General features: G+C 39.2%; 1 protein-coding gene across 5 annotated transcripts in view; it reads left to right on the top strand.

Annotated features, from left to right (window-relative positions):
- Positions 1-22620, top strand: part of GRIA3 (glutamate ionotropic receptor AMPA type subunit 3) — a 307596-nt gene that overhangs the window by 263593 nt on the left and 21383 nt on the right. For 3 of the 5 annotated variants that reach the window (XM_008976733.5, XM_003823129.4, XM_008976734.4), the window contains one exon: positions 17801-18048. In XM_008976733.5, the coding sequence (XP_008974981.1) occupies positions 17801-18048 (248 nt within the window). Of the gene's footprint in view, positions 1-17800; positions 18049-18609; positions 18725-22620 lie in introns of all 5 variants that reach the window. The other 2 variants (XR_004668776.3, XM_003823128.5) reach the window with 1 other exon arrangement.

Raw genomic sequence — 22620 nt, forward strand, 5'->3', positions numbered from 1 at the left:
CAGGGACTTATGTGAAATGTATTTCAAACCAATGTCTGCTAATAAATTATCCCACAGGCCATAGGTTTCACGGGTATTAGAAAATGCATGAGATTTGGGCCGGATGCAGTGGCTCATGCCTGTAATCCCAGCACTTTGGGAGGCCAAGGCTGGCAGATCACTTGAGGTTAGGAGTTTGAGACCAGCCTGGCCAACATGGTGAAATCCCATCTCTACTACAAATACAAAAATTAGCTGGGCGTGGTGGTGCACACCTGTAATTCCAGCTGTCTCAAAAACAAAACAAAACAAAAAAAAACACAACAAACAAAAAATAATACATGAGATTTGGAAATGCAACCTGGGCTTTCAGTTTCTCTCTTCTAAGTTCTTTACGATTCAACATGGCTTCCTTCTGCAGTTTGACTATTTATCTTCACTGAATAAAGGCGATAGCTGTATCAGAAACTCAAGTCAAACCAAATAATGGTGTGATTTGTTTACTTTGGAGGGTTTTCAGACTTTGGTTTTGTTTCTGTTCAACGGTGGTAATAAAAACATAGGTCTGAATATAAAACAACCTAGTTTTCTACTTGATTCTTGAAAAAGAAAAAAAACTTTGCTTCAGCTCATGAGTCTGTTTCTTATTTTTTGTTTTCTAATGGAGTTTGACTTGCAAATCTGCAATTTGGCAGCATTTATTTCTGTTTGGGGCTTTTGGTATAGCTTGGCTCAAGTCCCTGGTTACTGTATGACAGCAACCAAGCCAAATGGCTGTAACATTCAATCTGCCCAATTAAAAAGCGTTGGTTCCATGCCCCCTTTGGTGACTCAGATCAGGCAAATTTACTGTTGTTTTAATCTTGATTGTACTCAATTATTCAACCCATCTCTCAGAGCTGATACAGATAACTATTTTTTAAAAACCTTGGGGAATTGTGAGTGTTGTCACCTGGCTGCTCACTCCTTTTGGAATTCTTCCCTTGGAAATAAGAGTCAGAGAGAGTAGGTCTAAACAACTTAACGTAGCAACTCACAGAGCCAGAAAAAGATAATCAGGCTACGTAGAAACTTAAGGAGTGCACCTTTTGTTTTTTCCACAAATATTTTCTTCTATCTGCTCTTTTTGAAATAAAGTATGGTTCTTAAATAAGAACAGCAAGAATATTCTTCCATGGAATACCTAGACTCAGGAGTTCATTTATTTTCAATTTTACACAATTAGGATAAATGTAAAGGAAACAGTTTCTGCACGTGCCTAAGGAATTCTTGCCCATACAAATAACACAGCTTACCTTTCTCTAGAGAGGCTTCCATAAGCACAGGCTGGGGAAGCTATTCCAGAGCTACACACTAGCTCTGAATAGAGCAGCAGTTAATTCCCCAACCTACCCCCCTGTCTCTCAACCCAGATGATAGCCAGCCCTCCAAATGGTGCAGGCAGGATGTCCATTTGATGTAGTCATCACCTCCATAATCAGAGTAAACTAGAAAAATATTATAAAATAGGGAAAGTGGTTCTTGGTGCTGTTTTCTGCCTTTTAGTTCCTCTCTGCTTTTCCTTAAGCTGTAGGCCTATACTGTCCAATATGGTACCCACTAGCCACGTGTAACTATTTAAATTGAAAATAACTAAAATTAAAAGTAAATTTAAAATTCAGTATTTCGGTAGCACTAGCCACATTTCAAGTGCTCAATAGACATGTGTGGCTAGAAGCTACCATATTGGAGAGCAGAGATATAGAACATTTCAGAAAGTTCTATGAGATGTTGCTTCCAACTATTAGTTCTTTTAGCTTCTTGAGCATAAGGAACATGTTTTCCACATCTCCATTCCTTACAGCAGGTACCACAATTCCTGATACAACTATGGAATTGGGGAGAAACTAAGTGCTTACTATGTTGTCGTGAGCTATGTCAAATTCATTATAAGCAATCTCTCATTTCATTACCTCAAGAACACTATAAGGTGGGTCCTATTACCATCCCCATTTTTCAGAGGAGGAAACTGAGTCTCAGTGAGGTTGAATTATTTGCCCAAAGTCACACAGTTAATAAGTACCTAAACCAGGTCTTTATAACTTCAGGACCTATACTCTTAACAACTGCTGTGTACACCAAAAGAAAACTGCACATAACTACAAATTTCAACATGGGACAGACAGGCCCCTTCCAGAGCATTGGTGACTAGGTGGCTTCTCCACAGCACTCATGCTGGCCAAGGCAGAATAAAGACAATTTGAGATCAGGGCCTGAGCATGAAGATTGGGGGTTTAAATAAGTGTGCTGATTTGTGTTTGCATATGGCTATCAGATTAAGTGGCTATCTGACTACTTCTCTAATGAAATAGCAGCAAATTAGTAGTTTTATCTGCCATTTTGCATATGGAGACCATTGCCTTGACCCCAATGGTAAAGATTAGTGGAACCTAATCATTTCATGAAGTCAACCTCACTTGCTGCACTTATCAGAAGCTTCTGTAACTTGAGCTTCCATGGCGTGCAGTTTATGCCAGGACACGCAAATGCCAGAAAATCAATTTTCCTGCAGCTTTCACAGTCCGTGTGTTTGCCAGACAAAACTGCAGCCAGCCACCTTTTTTAAATCAGCATAGCACCTTTAGAAATAATACTTACCAGAACGCTCCTAACACAGCAAGGAGGAAAAGACTTAAATCAAAACCCAACTGTTCAAAATCGAGAGCCACAGGAGAAGGTGAAATATGAATATATTGAAATTGAACATTTTAGTGGCCCCATTTGGCACTGTAAAGTATTCTCTGCCAAGCATCTGTTGAGTTAACTTTAATTCTAATCTGTGCCACAGTAGCACTGAAAACACTTAATATGATACCATACTTCCTGTCACCCACATGTGCCCAGGCCCTCACGTGCCCCTGACATATCGGGGTGGCACTCCACATTGCCTGCCTGCCCCAAGACCTATCTTGATTCTCCTTCCTCTGGTATTCTTCTGGCACACATTCTCAAATAAACCAAACCACACAAAGGCAGTGGATGTGGGGTCGTGTTACCTTCCCATTTGCCATGAGTGCATAATCTACTTTATTGAGGACTTACTACTTGCCAAGAACTGCTATGGGTGCTTTACATGAATTATCTCATTTAGTAGTCTATCTCCATTTCAGAGATAATTATTAGAGTCTTAGAGAAATTTAAGTAACTTGACCAAGTCAAACAGAAGGCATGATCTCTAATGGTAGCATTTAGAGCCTGTGACAAGCTAGTGAGTTATCATATTGGTGCCTTTTACCTCGGAGCATCTTGCACAGGTTTCAAAGCTGAACCAAGAAAGAAGATCAAGGTTATATAAAATCGTGTCAAAACAACAGGTCAAAGAAGTAAACTTCACTCAATTCACTGATTTTGGTCAATGTAGCTACTAACGATCTTTCCACTGGGAGGCAGTGCAGAGTAGTAGAAAAAAACAACACAGGTTTTTGAAAGCCAGCACACCTGGATTTGAATACTAATTCTGTCCCCCTGCATCTATGCAAACTTGGAATTATAACTTTACCTCTCTAAGCTCTGGAAGAGAGAAGAAGGAGAATATAGACTTTGGTGTCAAATGAGCTGGGTTTAAATCTCAGCTATGCATTTATTCATTCAGTTAATATTTATTAAGTACATGCTATATGACAGCCATTGTTGTAAGGGCTCAAAACCAAAGTCCTTGTAATCACTGTAGTGGGTGAGACAAAATTAAACAAATTCTGTAAATAACATATATGTTTCTGTTGGTGTTAAGTGCAATGAAGACAAAAAGCTGGTGAAGAGACAAAATGTTGGTGTGGAGGTGCTATTTCATCTTGGCTGATTGTGGAAGGCCTTTCTGACATTTGATCAGACACCCTGAATGAAAGGAAGGAGCAGGCCATGAAAGTATGAGGTGGAGTTGGGTGGAGAGAAAAGCATTCCAGATGGAATAGCGTTAGCAAAGGCCCTGACATGGGAATACACTTGGTAGGTTTGAGGAAGAAGGTCCATGTGCTAGAGTGAAGTAAATGAGGGAAAGAGTGGTAAGAGATGAGAGCAGTGAAGAAGACAAACCGTGGTAAAAATTCTGGATTATATTCTGTTTGACAGAAAGTCACTTAACCGACTTTGAGCAGAGGAATGACATGATCTAATCTATGTGCAAAAGGATCAATCAGACTGCTATGTCAGGGCAAAAGTTGAGAAGCAGGGAGACAGACCACTTAAGAAGTGATTGTAGGCCGGGCATGGTGGCTTATGCCAATAATTCCAGCACTTTGGGAGGCCAAGGCATGAGGAACACTTGAGCCCAGAAGTTCAAGACCAGCCTCAGCAAAATAGTGAGATCTCCATCTCTACAAAGAAATTTTTAAAAAATTAGCTGGATGAGGTGGCACATGCTTGTAGTACCAGTTACTCAGGAGGCTGAGGTGGGAGGATCCCTGAGCCTAGGAATTCGAAGCTGCAGTAAGCTAGGATCACACAAGTGCATGCCAGCCTGGGCAACAGAGAGAGACTCTGTCTCTAAAAAAAAAAAAAAAAAAAATTAATTCAATTTAAAAAAGAAGCAATTGCAATATTTCAGGTGAACAATGATTAGCTTGAATTAGGAGGAGGGTAGGGAGAAGTGGTTGCATTTTGAATATAGATTGAGCTGACAAGGTGTGGAATGTGAGGCCAAAGAGAGGAGTCAAGGATGACTAAAAGGATTTTGACCTGAGCAACTGGACAAATTGGAAGGTGCTGCCATTTTCTCTGATGGAGAACACTAGAGGAGTAGCAAGCAGGGGTGGGGGAGAATCAAGAGATCCATTTTGGCCATGCTAAGTTGGAGATACCTATGAGATATCTAAGTGGAGATATCAGTTAGGTAGATGGATAAATGAATCTAAACTTTAGTGAGGTCAGAGCTAAAAATTTAACCAGCTGTATCACCTTGGAGAAGTAAAATAACTTCTATAAGTATTAGTTAACTTCTCAGTAAAATGGAGATAATATTGGTTTCACGAGGTTGTTTTAAGAATTAGCAATCATGTATATAATGCACGAAGCACCATTCCTGTTGCATGTAAGTGCTTAATAAATGGTAGCCCTCTCATTGTCAGTATTTATGCACTAATTGGTAGCTAGTTGTTGCAGCTGTAGGACCATTGTTGATTATTCTAAACACATCGTTGAATATTAGAATCACTTAGGAAGCATTATTTACAATGTTGACCCCGCCTCAGGCCAATTAAACCAGAATCACAGAAGCAGTTATCAGTAGCTTCCCAGGTACATAGTATTTCCTACTGACAAGCTGGCTTTAACAGAACTTCTCTTCAGATTAGTTCCAGCTCACCTTTTAGGAAACTAACACTCCCCCCCCCCCAAAAAAAAAACTCTAAATGGAAACTTTGGGCTCTTTTGGATAACCCCAAGCAAATTGCTTCTTCTTTTCTTCATTGTTTTTTTCTCCCCTTAGTAAGAAAATAATTCTCCAGGGACCTGGAAGTAACAGCCACAGTGGAAACAAAACATTGCAATTTCAGGATAGATTTTTCTTCTTAATAGAAGAACATTTTCCCGCTCATTTCCTAGGACCTGTATTGTCAGGTTTGGCCTCCACATTACAATTAATTGATTCAAGAATAACAATAGTATTGAACTTCTCTTTTAAATATCTTAGTAATAGAAAATAAAAATACATTTAATCCAGTTGGTCAATGGTAATTGGCTTTGGATTGCTGGAGATGCCGTTTCATTGAAAAATAGAACTCTAGAAGGCTGAGGGAAGTGACCTTGGAGTGTTCAATAGTGATAGCAGTCCTAGAAGCAATCCTTGATTGAGAGTCAGGGAATTGGAGGCTTTGCTCTAGTTAGTAGTGAAAGGGTGTGGCAGACACACTTTCTTTGTGACCCATTCTCTGTCTTGAAAATAGGTTCTGCAACTTTTACACTGTGGGTGGGACTGTAACTAGTTCAACCATTGTGGAAGTCAGTGTGGCGATTCCTCAAGGATCTAGAACTAGAAATACCATTTGAGCCAGCCATCCCATTACTGGGTATATACCCAAAGGATTATAAATCATGCTGCTATAAAGACACATGCACATGTATGTTTACTGCGGCACTATTCACAATAGCAAAGACTTGGAACCAACCCAAATGTCCATCAATGATAGACTGGATTAAGAAAATGTGGCACATATACACCATGGAATACTATGCAGCCATAAAAAAGGATGAGTTCATGTCCTTTGTAGGGACATGGTTGAAGCTGGAAACCATCATTCTGAGCAAACTATCACAAGGACAGAAAACCAAACACCACATGTTCTCACTCATAGATGGGAATTGAACAAAGAGAACACTTGGACACAGGAAGGGGAACATCACACACCGGGGCCTGTCGTGGGGTGGCGGGAGAGGGGAGGGATAGCATTAGGAGATATACCTAATGTAAATGATGAGTTAATGGGTGCAGCACACCAACATGGCACATGTATACATATGTAACAAACCTGCACGTTGTGCACATGTACCCTAGAACTGAAAGTATAATAAAAAATAAAAAATAATAAAAAAAGAAAATAGGTTCTGCAATCTAAAGGTGAAGGTACATAGCAAAGTCAGGTTTTCAACACACACACACACACACACACACACACAAACTTCTCCTCCGTACCCAATTAATGTGTCCACCATTAGGCTATCATTCCTTTAGCTGTGGTTTGATCCTGTGAGGAGATCACACTTTTGTATATTGTTCATCATTTCTACCTCAGTGTGAATGTTTCCAATTCTTTTCTGAGCACAGGATGGGGTGGGGAGGGCATCTTTTACCTGATAAGGCAAATGAAAGAGAGGTGGTACTGCCCACGCAGGGGAGTGAAAAATGAGGAGCATCTGTGAAAATAAAAGTTGACTCACAGTCTTGGCTTATAACAGCCATATAAGTTCAATACATAACGTTATACTCCTTATATATTTTCATTCTCAAAATAAGGAGAAAAAAATAATTTGTCAACTTCTGGTTTAAAAGGTAGGGTTTTCATGTGGACTAAGGGTAAGACACTTTAGTCTCCAATCCTACATTTCAGGGAGGGAATAACAGAAATATCATGCCCCTTGAAATGATGCTAAAATATAAGCATCATTTCAATCAGAAAGCAGAACTTCTGTGAAGTCATCCCAACCCTACCACATGGCTTAACCTATCTAGGAATAGTGTACTGTTTGAGAGCAGACTCTGGAGCCTGAATGAGTTCCCAGATCCACCACATACCAGCTGTGTGGCATTAGGCAAACTACTTAACTCCTCTGTGCCTCTGTTGCTGCATGTTTAAATGGGGTAATATATAATAGTATAATCTATTTCATAGAGTTGTTGTGAGAATTACATGAGTTAACACATGTAAAACCCTTGAAATGGACCTGGAACAAAAAGTATGTATTCAATTAAATGTTAGTTATGATGGGTTTTCTTACTTAAAGATGGCTTAATCAAAGTCCATATAGCAGAGTTTCTCAACCTTAGCACCATTGACATTTGGGGCTGGATAATTACTGGTGGTGGGGGCTGTCCTGTGCATTGTAAGACATTTAACAGCTCCGCTGGCTTCTACCCACTAGATACCAGTAGCACTCCTCTCCCCAAGTTGTGACAATGAAAAGTTGTTGCCAAACGTCTCCTGAGAGGCAAAGTTGTTGCTTACTGAGAGACACAGGGGTAGAGGGTACTGTTTCCCTTCCTCCATTCTCCCAGAATAGAGCAATGGTACCTTAGAAACATTTTCTGAAAGAATGTGTTGACTCTAGCTTTCAAAGTCACATGGCCACTGGCACTATTTTCAACCCATTGGAATATGCTTAGTCTGACTCAGCAAGAGAAGCAGAAGATTAATCAGAACAGTAATCTGACTTTGCATACCAGAGAGGGACACTAGAAAGGTCTCAGGAAACTTAGCTGATTGTCACCTGCACCTTTGGAAAGGAGACATCAGAAACAGCCCTTCTTGAGGTGGAAGGAAACATGTCCCTGGACTTGTGAACACAGTTTGAAACTGTTAAGCAAAGTCATTTACATTTGAGGGCAAAACTTAATGTCTAGGCGAAAGGTGACCTCCAACTCCAATGAAGTTATCTAAAAGCCCAGCCCTCAAAATAACTCAGTCAGGCTCATAACACACAAGTAGAAAAACTAAGAATAGAAACCAGAATTTCTTTCCCTTCCTTTCCCCTGTGTTCACCAATACACAGTCTCATGACAGCTGCTGATTGTCTGAAGCAAAAGGACACAGACAAGCAGTACTTCTCTGAATGTTAAAAATGTGCAAACCTAAGTGAAGGAAGAAAGTGAAATTGGGGTTTTGGCCATGCTTAGAAATGATATCATTTGTTGTGTGCCTTGCTCCAAATCAAAATGGAAACTATTTCCTTTACTTTAGGGGGAAAACTGTAAAAATCTATGATTCCTTTTTCCAAATGCACCTTATTAGAGCTATTGACTTCTTCAAAACATAAGTGGAAGAAAAAAATGTGTCCGATGCATTTGGAAACCCAGATGTATTTTTCTTCTTTTGCCTCAAATTGCTCTGATCACTTTACATGGTGAAGTATGGACACTAAGGGCCTATAGCAGGGTTACAATGAGTGACAAGAATGTTCACTAATTCCAGTGCCTTAGTGAGAGGGGATTTGGAGTTAATTTACAATTTACCCCAACTTCAAAAAAAGCTTGGACAAGAAGCAAAAAATGTTTTTGGAGGTGAGTTGCCCTCTTTCATCAAAAAGGATATTGTCAGTGCTACAGCAAGCAAAAGAGGCTGGGGTTATCACGGGGAAAGATCTATCTGAAACCTTTCTAGTTGACTTAGATAGTGTCCCAGCCTTGTTCCTCATTAGCTGTGTGACCTAAGATAAGTAGTTGAGTCAATGGCAAATCTTTGAATTTCTGTATTGGAGACTCTTCAAGGTGGAGTTCTGGTTAGGCCTTATTTGGAAACTGCTTAGCAAGCACACAGCTTTTTTCAGGCTTGATTTATACTGAGGGGGTAGATTCATGGAAATGAGTGAGTAGGCTAAAGCCCACTATGGCACCTCTTGGCATTGCCACTGCACTTACCCTCCCTTACCCTCAGTTCCATCTTTTATAAAATGGGAATTCATTCTTTCATTCAATATATATTTATGGGGCACTACTGGGCACACACACCGTTCTCAGTGCTGGGGAGTAAGCAGTGAAAAAACAATAGCTACTGCACCCACCTCACAGGGCTGCTGTGGGGTTTAAATGAGATGGTGTGTGTTAAATCACCCTGGCACCCAGAAAGCTTTATGCAAATATAAAGTTTAAAGATATTCAGCTATCTCCTGCTTCTAGTCATGACAAATCTAAGGCCTCTCTGAATAAGGGAGTATTTGAAAAGTTGTATGGCAGGTAATTCTCACCACAAAAATCTCCTCTTCATGAGTCTAAACCAAGTGCTTGAGATTTCCACAGTTGGAGTCTTAACTTACAGAACTTAATTTCTGTAGACCTGAGACTTGTGACTACATTAAAGAACTTCAGAATGGGCCCACCCCAGCCACACCTTACCCCTCCCTTATAGTCCTACCCCACCCACCCTAGTAGGACATGCAAGCACATTGTCCTCTTCCAATCCCATCAAACATTAGAAGAGGCAAAGAAGAAAGGAGGAAAAGAGGGGGAGGTCAGGAGCTCTCCAGAGCTGTGGCATCATTGGCCTTCTTTCCTTCTAGCACCTTGCCTTGTAAGGATCACCTATCCATATCCTAGTATTGGTCAATTCTGTGAGGCAACATTTGCTCCTGAATGTTAGAGAAGGCACACAAGGCACACAGGGGTCCTGTAAGTGTTCCGTTCAGGCAGATGGAGGCCCAAAGCCACCCTTTTGAATTTTTACCACCTAGACACCTGAGCCTTTATTAAAAGCAGAAATTACAGAGGACGCTAAATAATTCAGAAGAAAAAGCAGATTGTAGTTTATAATTATATTATCTTAAAGATACAATCTAAAGAAAAAATGGACCAAATCGTCAAGCAAGAAGTAGTTCACAATAAACTCAGAGACAGCAAAATGAGTGAGGAAAAGTCATTTTTGTTTGAAACTCTTGCCATATTTCCCTTTCTTAGTGTCTCATACACAAGGCAGCCTTCTCCAGCCCTTGAAAGGCACCTTTTATAATGCCAAGAAGCCCACTCTCCTTTTTGGGGTACGAATCCCCTATTCAAATCAAAATGACCCCTTGCTCAGGGGTAACAGAAGCCATTATACTGTTAGTGAACACCTCTATGAGGACCATGACTGCTGATACCAGAAAAGGGGTACAAGTTATATCTCTGAGGGAGGCAGACAGTGAAACAGGGAGAAAGTGGTAGAAGATGAGCACCCCAAAGTCAAATCTAGCCCCTTTGACATGTATGTACAAGGCTAGTCCTGTACATACAATGATGGAAATGGACAAAATAGGCATGGTGGCAACAGTGTTCAAAAAAATAATTACATGCATAAAGCTGGCCCATTTTCCTTTGAGGAACACTGGAATACAAAGTGCCTAAAAGTATCTTCCCCGACCTCTCCTTCATTACATGTTGGGGAATAGAGATGTTACAAACACCAATACTGTCTTTACAAATTATGTAATACTTTGTCTGCATTCTGACAGTAAATTAATAGCATAAATGAATAGCATATTATGCTTCTGTTGATAAACATGCTTCCAATTTATTAGTCCATTTTGTTAATTCAGTTAATTCTGGACTATCAACATATGGGAAAGTGGATGTTGAATCCTGTCAAATTGAGGAATTGTGCTCATGTCAAGACCACGAGAAGAGATGGTTCCATTGTCCTTTATGTTAATGTCACTATATCAAGCATATTGTGCTCAATTTGGGGGGCCACATTTTAGGAGGGACTTTAAAAAATGAAAAGGTATCTAGAAGATTGTGACCAGAAAAGGTGAGTTGAATGGAATTTGTGTCATAAAAGTAACAAATGAAGGCCCTTAAAATGTTTAGCCTGCAAACAAGGCAATTAACAAGTGACACTGTGGCAGTAGATTCCAGGCTGTACATTGTGTCGGGAAGAGAGCATATTGATTCTGTATTGCTACAAAGAGAAAAATTAGGACCAGTAGGTGAATTTTAATATTCACTCATTCCACCGACACATAGTGAGAGTTTACCGTGTGCCAGGCATCATGCTACACACCCGTGGTGCGGTGACAAAAAAAGACATGATCCCTACTCTCAAGGAGCTCAGATTTGGCTGGGGATAACCATTGCAAAGCAAAATAATCAGTACTCCCTACAATGGAGAAATGGAAACAGAGAGGACGTACTGCGCAGTTCAAGCAGGAGACAGAAGTAGGATTGGAGAGGAGAGGCTTTCATTAAGAATATCAGCCAAACCAAAGGAACTTTCTATCAACTTGAATTGTCCCACCATGGAATAAGCTACTTCCTATGCCTCCTCTGAGCTAGGGAGTGCCTCTTCACCAGAAGCATTTAAGCAAGAAGCTATCACTTCACCGGGTGAGAGGCTGAACAAAATGGTTTTCAAGCTCTAAAATTCTGTTATTCTACTGACTCCAAGTGGATATACTATTGACCAAGTGGATATCCTATTTTATCTCACAGGAAAGCAGAAAATTTTATTCACCAAGTTTCCCCAGTAGCAGTGTTCTGGTTAATGAGGATTTTAATGTATAAGCCTCAACTTAACTGCAAAACATAAATGTAAAAGGAAAAGTTGCCATCCTGCCCATTCTCCTACACCAACAAAATTTTTAAAATCCAATTTCAAATGATAGTAATTTTTGTTGATGGCAGACCCTGGTCATTCACCAGGCATATGTCTGGAGATCCAAATATACAAATAATACTTAAGCATGTGATTTCTCCCATAAAATGAAGTAATGATTCCGTAAATATGGCACTGAAGTAATTTATAATACCATTAAAATAAATTCTGTCAGTAAAACAAATTATACTTTCTTTATTATAAAGATATGTAATGTTTTTCCCACTTCCTGTGTTTCAGGGATTCTTCTAAGTATGTATTAACCCATTTAATTTCTCCCAATAAACCTTTGAAGTATACACTTAAAAAATCATCCCATTTTATGGATGAGGAAATTGAGATACATAGATGCTAGATAATTTATGTACTTAGCAAGTGTGATTCAAACCCAAGCAGTCTGACTACATGCTCTTAAGCACTGCACTATATAGTTACTTTGAACTTACATAAAGAATAGTTTTATCACTAGAGAGCTACTATATGCACAATGACTAGGAGTGAACAACACCATTGCAAAGAGACACAAGGTCTAAGTGGTAGGCTTCTGTATACCAGACTCACAGGGCCCAAGATTCAAATCTTCACATCAACAAAAAGACAAATTTCTTCATATATTTGACCTTCATGATGTATTACGAATAGTTAGAGCTACAACTGTTGAATCCATTAATGCTAAGGCTCTACCATATCTGCTATTTGGGATTAATCTGTTCCTTCTCCATTTATGTATTTCTCCTTTGGATTTCGGTTGCTAATTATCTAGCAGTGCTTAAGAATTTCTTATGGCCTTTCTTTATAACCATTGTTTGTTCCTTTTTAGGTACAAAATGGTGCTCTGTGGGATGAATGAAATGAATGGTGGTGGGTTGGAGAAAAATGAACTTGTTATTACACATCCTGCCCATAAATTGTTTAACTTCTCCCAGATGACAGAGCTAAGATTCAGTCCCTTTTATTGCCTTCTTTATTTCATCCAAAATAAGACAGAATGCAAAAAAAAAAGGAAAGAAAAAAAGAGGAAATGCTAGTTTTTTTCTTCTTTATGGTCTGAATGTTATACTGACACTTAAATACTAGTTGGAAAGATAAACGTTTCAGCTTAATTTCTCCTACTTATGAGTCATTTCTTTTCCCCCTTCTAATCTTTTTGAGAATTCAGTCATCAAAAAGAGTCCAATCATTTCTGCCACTAACGGACTTGTCATTTAATGTATTCATTAATATCTGCCACATGTACACATGTGCATTTAAAGGGCCTGCTTCAAGCACTGCTACTTATTCTCCTAGAAATGCATCATTACCTAAAGGAATAAACCTTTTAACCTGTATCAGCAATCAAAGAGCTCAAGTAAATGATGAAGTAAATGAATCCAAATTATAGTGCACTTGGATCAGAATTCATGGACCCCTTTGCCCTTGGCTTATAAATTTATCTTTGGAAGCAATGGCCTGTTTGCAAATAGTGTAAAAGACAAATATGTCTGAAGTCTCCCCTTCCTGGACCCCCACTTTGTATTCAGGTCTGGTTGGGCCAAGATGAAGAACACAAAACAGCTCTTTATAAATGCACAAAAATGCATATCCACTACAGGGTTTTCTATAATGGCAAAAATAATGGAAATTATCTAAGAGCCCTTCAAAAGGGGTTGGGTAAATAAAACATAGTGTGTTCGTAGATTGAAGAGCTATGCAGCCATTATAAAGGAAATATGCTTATTCTAGTAAAAGTATAAAAAGGTGCAAGGGAATAGTAAAGGCTAAATTCAGTATCGTGGTTACTTTTGGCGAGTAGAGAAGAATATGTATTTAGGGAGGGGTAGATAAGCAGACTTTAACTAACTTCATAATGTTTAATTTGTTAAGCTTTATGGCAGGTACACAGGTGTTTTTACATTATTTTTATATCTTTCTGTGTATCGAATTATTGATTATTTTTTAATTCCTTGGGTAACCGACTAGGAAATGTCTACTGAAATAAAGTCCTTGACAATGTATTTCATTACAATGCTTAAAAATTGTCTTATGTGTCAAAAGAGGATAATGTAATATGGAATGAGCATAAATGACTATGGGTGAGATTTTAATCTTAGAAGGCCTTGATTGTTAGGGATTCTTTGGGGGGAAGTTATTGATGTGGGCATCAAAGGCAGACTAAGTAGCATTTAAAAAGAGGATTGAAAAGCATATATCCAAATTGGTTTAGCAAGGTACTCAGTGATTTTTAGAAAAATTTCAGCTCTAGAATTCTACAGTGCTATAAAGATAGTGCTGGTAGCCATTTTTACCTGAACTTCTGATATCTTTGACCAGCAATCTGGTCGTCACCATGGTCAAGCCTAAGCTTCAGTTATTAAGAAAACTTGTCTTTAGTCTGTCATGTATAGAGTAATTTGCTGGCTGCCAAGAGGGCTAGCAAAATTAATAAGGTATGGACTTTGTCCTCAAGAAACACTCAAGTAACAGGGGAAGACAGACACATAGTCAACTCACCCTACTGCAATTAAGCTCTATAGCAAAGGTATGAGCAAATGGCTTTGGGAGGACACCCAAAGAAGCACTTCGTGGGGGCAGGAAAGGGTTAGGAAAGACTTCACAGAAGACATGACATCTGCTCTGGATCTTGTAGACGAATAAGGTAATTTAAGCAGAAGCAAAAGCATAACCAAAAGCATAAGACATGGAAGTGGCTTATTTCAGTGACCAGTGAATAGCCCAGCATGACCTAATCACAGGAGAGTGTAACCAAGATCATAAGCACTCTTGAATATCATACATAAGAGTTTGGATTTTTTTTCCTGTAGGTATTAGGGAACTATCCGAGGATTTTAAAGAATGAAGTAACTTGATTAAGTTTGCATTTTGGAAGAATCACTAGAGGATAAATTGAAGAGAGAGATGAAGCAGGGAGACCAGTTAGGAAGCAAGATAGTCTAGACAAAACAATGATGGAGCCTGACCAAGGGAGGGCAATGGTAATGAGAATGAAAAGAAGATGAGAGGACAGATTCTAAAGTCATTACTATATTAGAAAAAACATGGCAGAATGAGGGAGTGAGGGAAAAGTAAAACCAAACCCTTTAGCTTGGAGGTTAGGTGGTTTACTGATAGAATGTAGAAGGAAACCCAGGTTTTACAAGGTATATAATATAGATTTAGTTGGGAAAAGTTTAATCTGAAAATGTCTACAGGACCATCAGGTGGAGATGTCCATCATCAGGGCTTGTTTGCTATCTTCCCAAAACACATCTGGAATCCAGCCTTTTCTTTCCACCTCCATTGCTCCCACCCTAGTCCAAGCCACAGTCATCTCTCCTCTGGAATATCAGAATAGCCTCCTAACTAATTTCCCTTTCTTCCACTCTGACCCAACTCATAGTCTATTCTCCATATGGCAGTGAGAGTAATCTTTAAAAATTTAAGTAAGATCTTATCACACCCCTCCTCAAAATCTTCCAATAGTCTCCTATAACAGGTAGAATAAATCCAAACTTTTTACCATGACCTACAGGGCCCTACAAGATCTGGCCTCTGATTATCCACCTAAGCTCATTTCCTACGACTCTCCCTTTTTCTCATTTAATTTCAGCCACAGTGGCTTCCTTTGCTATAATTTGTGCAAACCAAATGTGTTCCCATCTCAGTGAAGAGTTTCACTGACTCTGTGAGGGCTTCCATGAGGGTCTGATTGCCATAAACACAATGCTTAATGTCCCTGGTGATCCAGCTGGGCGAGGTGGCTCAGGCCGGTAATCCCAGCACTTTGCCAGGTGAAGGTGGGAGGATTGCTTGAGGCCAGCAATTTGAGTCCATGGTGATAGTTCTGGAAGTTCCAGCCCCCCCGGAATTATTTGGGCAGGTCCAAGCAGGCCCCAAGAAAGATGCAACACAGCCGGCCGAAGTCTAGAGAAGAGCAACTAAATAAATAATCAAGAAAGTTGGGGTGGGGGCCAGGAAACCCCACAAAAAGACATTTGAAAACATGGTATATGTTTATGGTTTCTGCCATGCTATCTCGACCTCTGGTCAAGTATCACCTTAGAATTTTTTCTAGGATTTTCATTCCTAAGGACCTAGCTCCCAAGTCAATTGGAAGTTTTTGAGTCATTGAGTCTACAATTCTTTTATAGTCTCCAGAATGACTAACATAGGGCTAGAGGCACAGTAAGCATTTAATATATGTTCTAGGGACCACCTGAATTGAAATGAAATTTAATGGGATTATATGCAAAATTCAAAAAGGTAAAGATGAAGGAGACTTGACTTGGCAGAAAGAACTAAGTTTTGGTTTGACCTCAACCTGAGTTGATGGAAAGACTCTATTGACTCTATTATATTCTTCCAGTGCTTCTCAATAAAAAAAAAAAATTATTGAAAGGATAGAGGAATGACTAAATATATTAATGCAAATTCAAGTAGCATTGGTAGAAAATAATGCTCCAGGTCAGGTGCTCACGCCTGTAATCCCAACACTTTGGGAGGCTGAGGAGGGAGATTCACTTGAGCCCAGGAGTTTGAGACCAGCCTAGGAAACATAGTGAGACCTCGTCTCTACAAAAAAATAAACAAAATTAGCTGGGCTTGGTGGTGCACACTTGTAGTCCCAGGTATTCAGGAGGCTGATGCAGGAGGATCACTTGAGCCTGGGAGGTCAAGGCTGCAGTGAACTAAGATCACAGCACTGCACTCCAGTCTGGGTGACAGAGTGAGACGAAAGAAGCAAAGGAAGGAAGGAAGGAAGGAAGGAAGGAAGGAAGGAAGGAAGGAAGGAAGGAAGGAAGGAAGGAAGCAAGGAAGGAAGGAAGGGAGGGAGGGAGGGAGGGAGGGAAAGAAAGAAAGAAAGAAAGAAAGAAAGAGAAAGAAAGAAAGAGAAAGAAGAAAGAGAGAAAGAAAGAAAAAGAGAGAAAGAAAGAAGACAAAGAAAGAAAAAGAAAGAGAAAGAAGAAAGAGAAAGAAAAAGAAAGAGAAAGAGAGAAAGAAAGAAAGAAAAAGAAAGAGAGAAAGCAAACAGAAAAGAATGCTCTAAAACAAGAAGCAAAAGTTTGTTGTTGTTTTTTTTTTCATTCTGTTCTGGTCATTTATTTGGGGTACCGTGTCTATTTCTATACACTCTAAATAGAGACAGACATTACCAACTACAATGTGCCTACGAGTGGAAAACCAAAGTTGTGAGAGTTCTGGAAACAATATCAGTCAGAGTTTCACCTGATGAAGAGATGAGAAGGGGACATAATAAAGGCCTTTCAATAATTAAAGAACCGTTGTACATTAAAAAAAAGAACCGTTGTAAAAAGGGACAGAATTATTTTACATAGCTCTAGGGGATAGTACCGGGGATGGGGGTGTGGATTAAAATACTACCTATTGAATACAATATTCACAAACTAGGTGGCAGGATCCGTACTCCATACCTTAGCATCACACAATATTCCTATGTAACACATCTGCAAATGTACCCCCTGTGTCTAAAATAAAAGTTGAAATTGTAAAAAGGAATGGGAGTTACAGAAAAACAAAGATCATCTCAGAATAAGGAGGTACTTTCTTACAATAATTGATGTCTCATGCTGGAGTGGGCTGACTAAAATGGCTGTACACTACCTCACAGTGGTCTTTGATTAGGCATATCCTGCTATGATTAGATAAACATAGCAGGATATTGTAGAGGAGATTTTTTCATTGAGAGGAAGGTTGAACTAACAAAGTGTTTTTCAAATAAGATTGCAACCAATTAGTGGGGCCATGAAATCCATTTAGTGGGTCCTGAGCAACATTATTTAAAACGAATTAGAATAGAATAGAAAATATCAGAGAGCATCACACATAGCAAGGATGAGTGTGGTTTTGAGAACTTGTTTTGGAAACAATGTTTACGTATGTATGAATGTGCCTACTAGGTTGCAGTGTAACGTGTTTTTTATTACTGTGGATTGCAATTAAAAAAAAAAACTACTGCACTAACCCTCCTCCAGATTGAATATCTGGCAGCTCTAAGAATTCTTATCTCTTTGGTGCAGAGATCCAAAATTGCTGTGTACGAGAAAATGTGGTCTTACATGAAATCAGCGGAGCCATCTGTGTTTACCAAAACAACAGCAGACGGAGTGGCCCGAGTGCGAAAGTCCAAGGGAAAGTTCGCCTTCCTGCTGGAGTCAACCATGAATGAGTACATTGAGCAGAGAAAACCATGTGATACGATGAAAGTTGGTGGAAATCTGGATTCCAAAGGCTATGGTGTGGCAACCCCTAAAGGCTCAGCATTAAGGTGGGTGGAATAATATAACAATATCCGTGTTGTTATAGTATTCCACCTACCCTGATGCATTTTGTTGTCATTTTCTTTCTTGTGGATTTTGAGGTAACTTTTAAAAGTTTAAAATCTACAATATTCCATGGAGTTAAATAAGACGGTAAATTATGGTTTCATCTATTTAATGCATCCATTTTTTTTAATGTTCTCTCTCTGTGTTGTCCTCTCTGACTGTTTGTTGCTGTTTTAATTTTACAGTTCAACGGCTTTTTCAATTTAAATGGTAAAAGCCAAGTTATGGTGCCATATGTGACGAATGTTAATTGCATGGATGTGGTGTTCTTGTTACTTTTTTTCTCAAAGACAATTTCCCCATCCCGCACACTTCAGTTTTGAGCAAATGTTATCCTCCATGCCACCTTCCAATATTTAACCCTGTATTTGCTGTACAGACATTTTTATAGCTCCACGTTCTGTGAAATTTAGCCAATTTGTCCTCTTGTGCTCCTTTTTATACGTTAACGATTTCCTAAGCATTTGTGCATTTTCTTACAAGTTATGTTTTATCGTTTCAAGAAATGCTGTTAACCTGGCAGTATTAAAACTGAATGAGCAAGGCCTCTTGGACAAATTGAAAAACAAATGGTGGTACGACAAAGGAGAGTGCGGCAGCGGGGGCGGTGACTCCAAGGTCAGCCTCAATGTCACCACAACCGGGTACCCTTAGTGACGAGTAATCGGCAAGACTGTTATCTTATTATTGAGGAGAGAGCACAAGACTCACACATAAAGTGGAATGACCAGGTTATTCCCCTGCCTGGCAGCTTTGGGAACCAAAAAGACTTTAGGGCACTGCCCACATTTTTGATCTAACTTGGGTCCCTTCTTCAACTCCCAGACAGAGGCTCCAACCACACCCTTTCCCTTCCTTTACCCACCAGATTGGTTGCCTTATGAAAGCCATGATGTGGGTTTCAGTGCCCTAGGCTTTCAAGAGTCCAAGGCTTTCCTGTGAGACTGTCCCCGCCTGCCTCAGTTGAGTGGTATGAAAAATCAGATCCATCTACTGAAAAATCAGGGCATAGCCTTTTGTTTTCTAGGTTGTGATGGTTGCTCACAGAGGTTGGTTGGTTGAGTAAGGGTGGCTTCTTCAATTATGTGTCTGAGTGATGAGATGTTGTTCTCTATATGTGATAGCCCATTTAAGCAGGCCCCACTTAACTTGAAAGCCAAATAACAAGCTCGGTTTCAAGTTAAATGGGGTCTTTCTTCAATAGGCCACCCCATATAGAGACTTTGCAGAGACATTTTGTGTATTTAAGCAAGTGCGTCGCCTAACTGTGATACTATATGTGTGTATGAATCCCTGATTTAGCTTCTCCTTAGCCATGTTCTTGGTTCAGGTAGGTCTAATTGTTATCCAGGCTGCCATCATGAGAAAACCCATCTTACTTGGCATTCCTTTGACTTCTAATGCTCTTTGGAGCTAGAATGAATGAATAGCCATCATCCAAGCAACAAGAAATAGGGGCAAGCTCAGAAGCCGCGATACAAAGTCATGGAAACACACTTTGGGTAAGTACAGGAGAGGACCTGAAAACAGAATCCTCCTTGGCCCAAGGGGCATGAGAATTATATTGAAGCATGTAAACTCACCTCTTGTACGACCAAGATCCCATGGGCATCTTAAGGTGAAGAACAGTGTTTCCCAACCACAGACCAACAGACAGGCAAGCCAAAACTTTTCTTCTTCAGAGACAATGGTTGCACTTCTGCTCCTCTCTTTCCCTCTCTATCCCTCAGGATCCTGATGGAAAAGTTAGTTTGCCAGTCTGCAAATATAATATGGGTTTGGAAACACTGATCCAGAACACTTTCAAAGAAATCAATTTTAAAAGAACTTTCTTCAGCAAATAATCTTACCAGGCATTGGCATGGCCTTTTATCGTAAAACCTTGATTAACCAGAACTCACCTAACCAGTACCCCAACTAACTGAATTGCCCCCTCAGTACTTCACATTGATGAGAAAGCAGCAATAGTATTCCAAAAAAGAAGACTGCAAGGAATTGATTTTTTAAAAAAATACTTACCAAGAGATGACCTATGGTTGGGTCACATTCGGCTCTTTCTCCTCTATCTTCCCTCCATCTGGATTGACCCTCAAACGTTAGAGGCTGCTTCCCTGAGGCGAGAAAGTAGATAGAAGCATTTTAAGAAAAACTGTTATTAGCCAACAATGAACAAAATGGTTGTTCTTATTGAAAATTCCATTGATCCCTTATGGATTCCAATTAATCAAGGTTTTACTATGTGTCAAAAAGCAGTAACTTTCTTTCCCACCAATGTGAACTGATGACACTGACAATTTAGCCAAGCTTTTGGCTCATTTCATATTTACAATGGCCAACTTGATGGCCAAAGTATTTAGCACCTGTCTTTTTCTCATGTTATTTGCACGGAGAACCTAATTGTATCATTGAAGTGAGTTGCAGAATGAAAATTGAGCTGGATTGGATGCATTGCTCTCACGAATTCATCATTCATACTCATCATGGTTAAAAAGGAGCCATGGACTGTAACAAGATGACTCTAAAACATCCACATGATGCCAAGTGCCCAGAAGTTTTCAGATAACCAGACGTTTGATGTTATATAAACAAACAAAAAAATCTGCACATATTTGGCTGACTTTTTACTTTTCACCCAGATGTTTTGGTACATGAAGACCCCAAAACTTTAGACCAGCTATTTTTTAATTACAACCAGCAATCAAGCTTTTTTTCCTCAGCTAGTACTGCTGCAAAGTTTTTTATCAAGTAACTTTATTGACAGCTCACGATTTCCAGATTATCTGAATTTCGATATGCAAATAGAAAAATATTTCAGTAGATCCTAAATGTTTTCAACTTCTCTAACCATAGTGCTACCTGCCAGGCATCTTTCAAATCGCTTTTCTTGGTCATTCCTACAGCCAGTCTTTTGAAATAAGTCAACCCTTTTCTCAACTATGGATAATAGTATGATCGATCAGTGCTGCATACCCAACGATTGCTTATTCCATTTCTGGATTACCAAGAAGCTTGCCTTTATCTTCTTCCTTCTTGCTACCTGCTGTTTTCTGAGAGTGAGCAAGAGAAGGGGCAAGAGATGAACGTGAATCTGGTTACCACTACGTATTAGTGATGCAAAAAAAAAAAAAAATCAATGGAGAAGGAGGTAGAAATAGCAGTAAAACCTCATTAATTTGAAGCCCTCTAATTAATAATTTGTGATAAACTAGACAGGGACCAGTCTACAAGTTAACTTTATATTATCAGGCATGAGGACAAGAAAGGTTTGTTAAGCAAATGAAGAGTTTAGACTGGAATGTCAGTTGAATTTTTTCTTAAGAGAACAAACCCTTTTCAAATGTTGGAAGCACTTATTAGATATAATCATATTCGTTACATATCTATAGGCTAAAGTAGCTCTCACGAGGATCTCCACTAAGGCAATGTTTTATAGTCAGTTTGAATTACAAAATAGACTTAAAGTAATAAAATTGTCATTCTTTAAACCTATTTTGTAATGCAGGACTTGCTTTACTCATTCAGACAATCCTTTCCCTCTGTTCCTCCAAATCAGTGAGGTTTTACTGTATTAGCAAAATGGCTTGAGATTTACATCTCTTCATTGTATCCCATCTCGTTAACATGAAAATTGACTGTTGAATATACCATCATTTCACAGAGAAAGTGCGATCCAGAGATGGTGATGACTTTGAGAAGGTCACACAGCTAATGCTGTCATAAATCTCTGCTGACTTTCAGAGTCACCTCTTGTGATAATATTGCAGATGGCAATTTAGCACTACCACCTATCCAATGAGCAATGTGAATCTGATTGCATGCGATACGTTTCCATAAGAATCAGGTTCATTCGCAACTACCTTGGTTACTAGGCAAATGGCATATTTAAGCTGTTCCAGCCCTCAGTACTGATTACTAAAAATGACAATAATCACAACGCCTGACATTTATAAGTGCTTTTACTTTTTCAAAAACACTTTCAGACCTATTATCTCTGAAACCAGAAGAGGGAGAAATACCTGTATCACTTATCTTTCTGTCTCTCTCTCTCTCTCTCCAACCTTTAACTAATGATAAATGGGCAATTATATTAAGTCATTGACTTTTTCTTCCCTGGCATGAGACATTACACATTCTGAGATTAGTCTAGAAAAGTTACCATACTATGGAAAGAAACAGCAAATTTTCAGGCTGTCGTAAATGTGCATGAGCTTAAACTAATAAAACTAATGTTTTATTATTTTATTTTATTTTTATGGATACAGGGAATTAAAAACAAGGTCAGTCTCTGAGGCAGCCCCTGAACCACACCTACAAGCTGAAACCAGAATACTCCTTGGCTTTCCCAATTTCCCAAACCTGAGCTAATAGGACCTAAACAAAACAGACTTGATCATTTCTTGATGAACTGTAAATGCACATGCAAGGATCATGTAAATTAGAACTGTGCTTTGGGAATTTTTAACCTGCAAATCACCCTTTTGTGTTCATGCTTTATTACAATGTGTGTGCAGATG

The sequence above is a fragment of the Pan paniscus genome, chromosome X, assembly GCF_029289425.2.
Source record: "Pan paniscus chromosome X, NHGRI_mPanPan1-v2.0_pri, whole genome shotgun sequence".
NCBI classification, from domain to species: domain Eukaryota; kingdom Metazoa; phylum Chordata; class Mammalia; order Primates; family Hominidae; genus Pan; species Pan paniscus.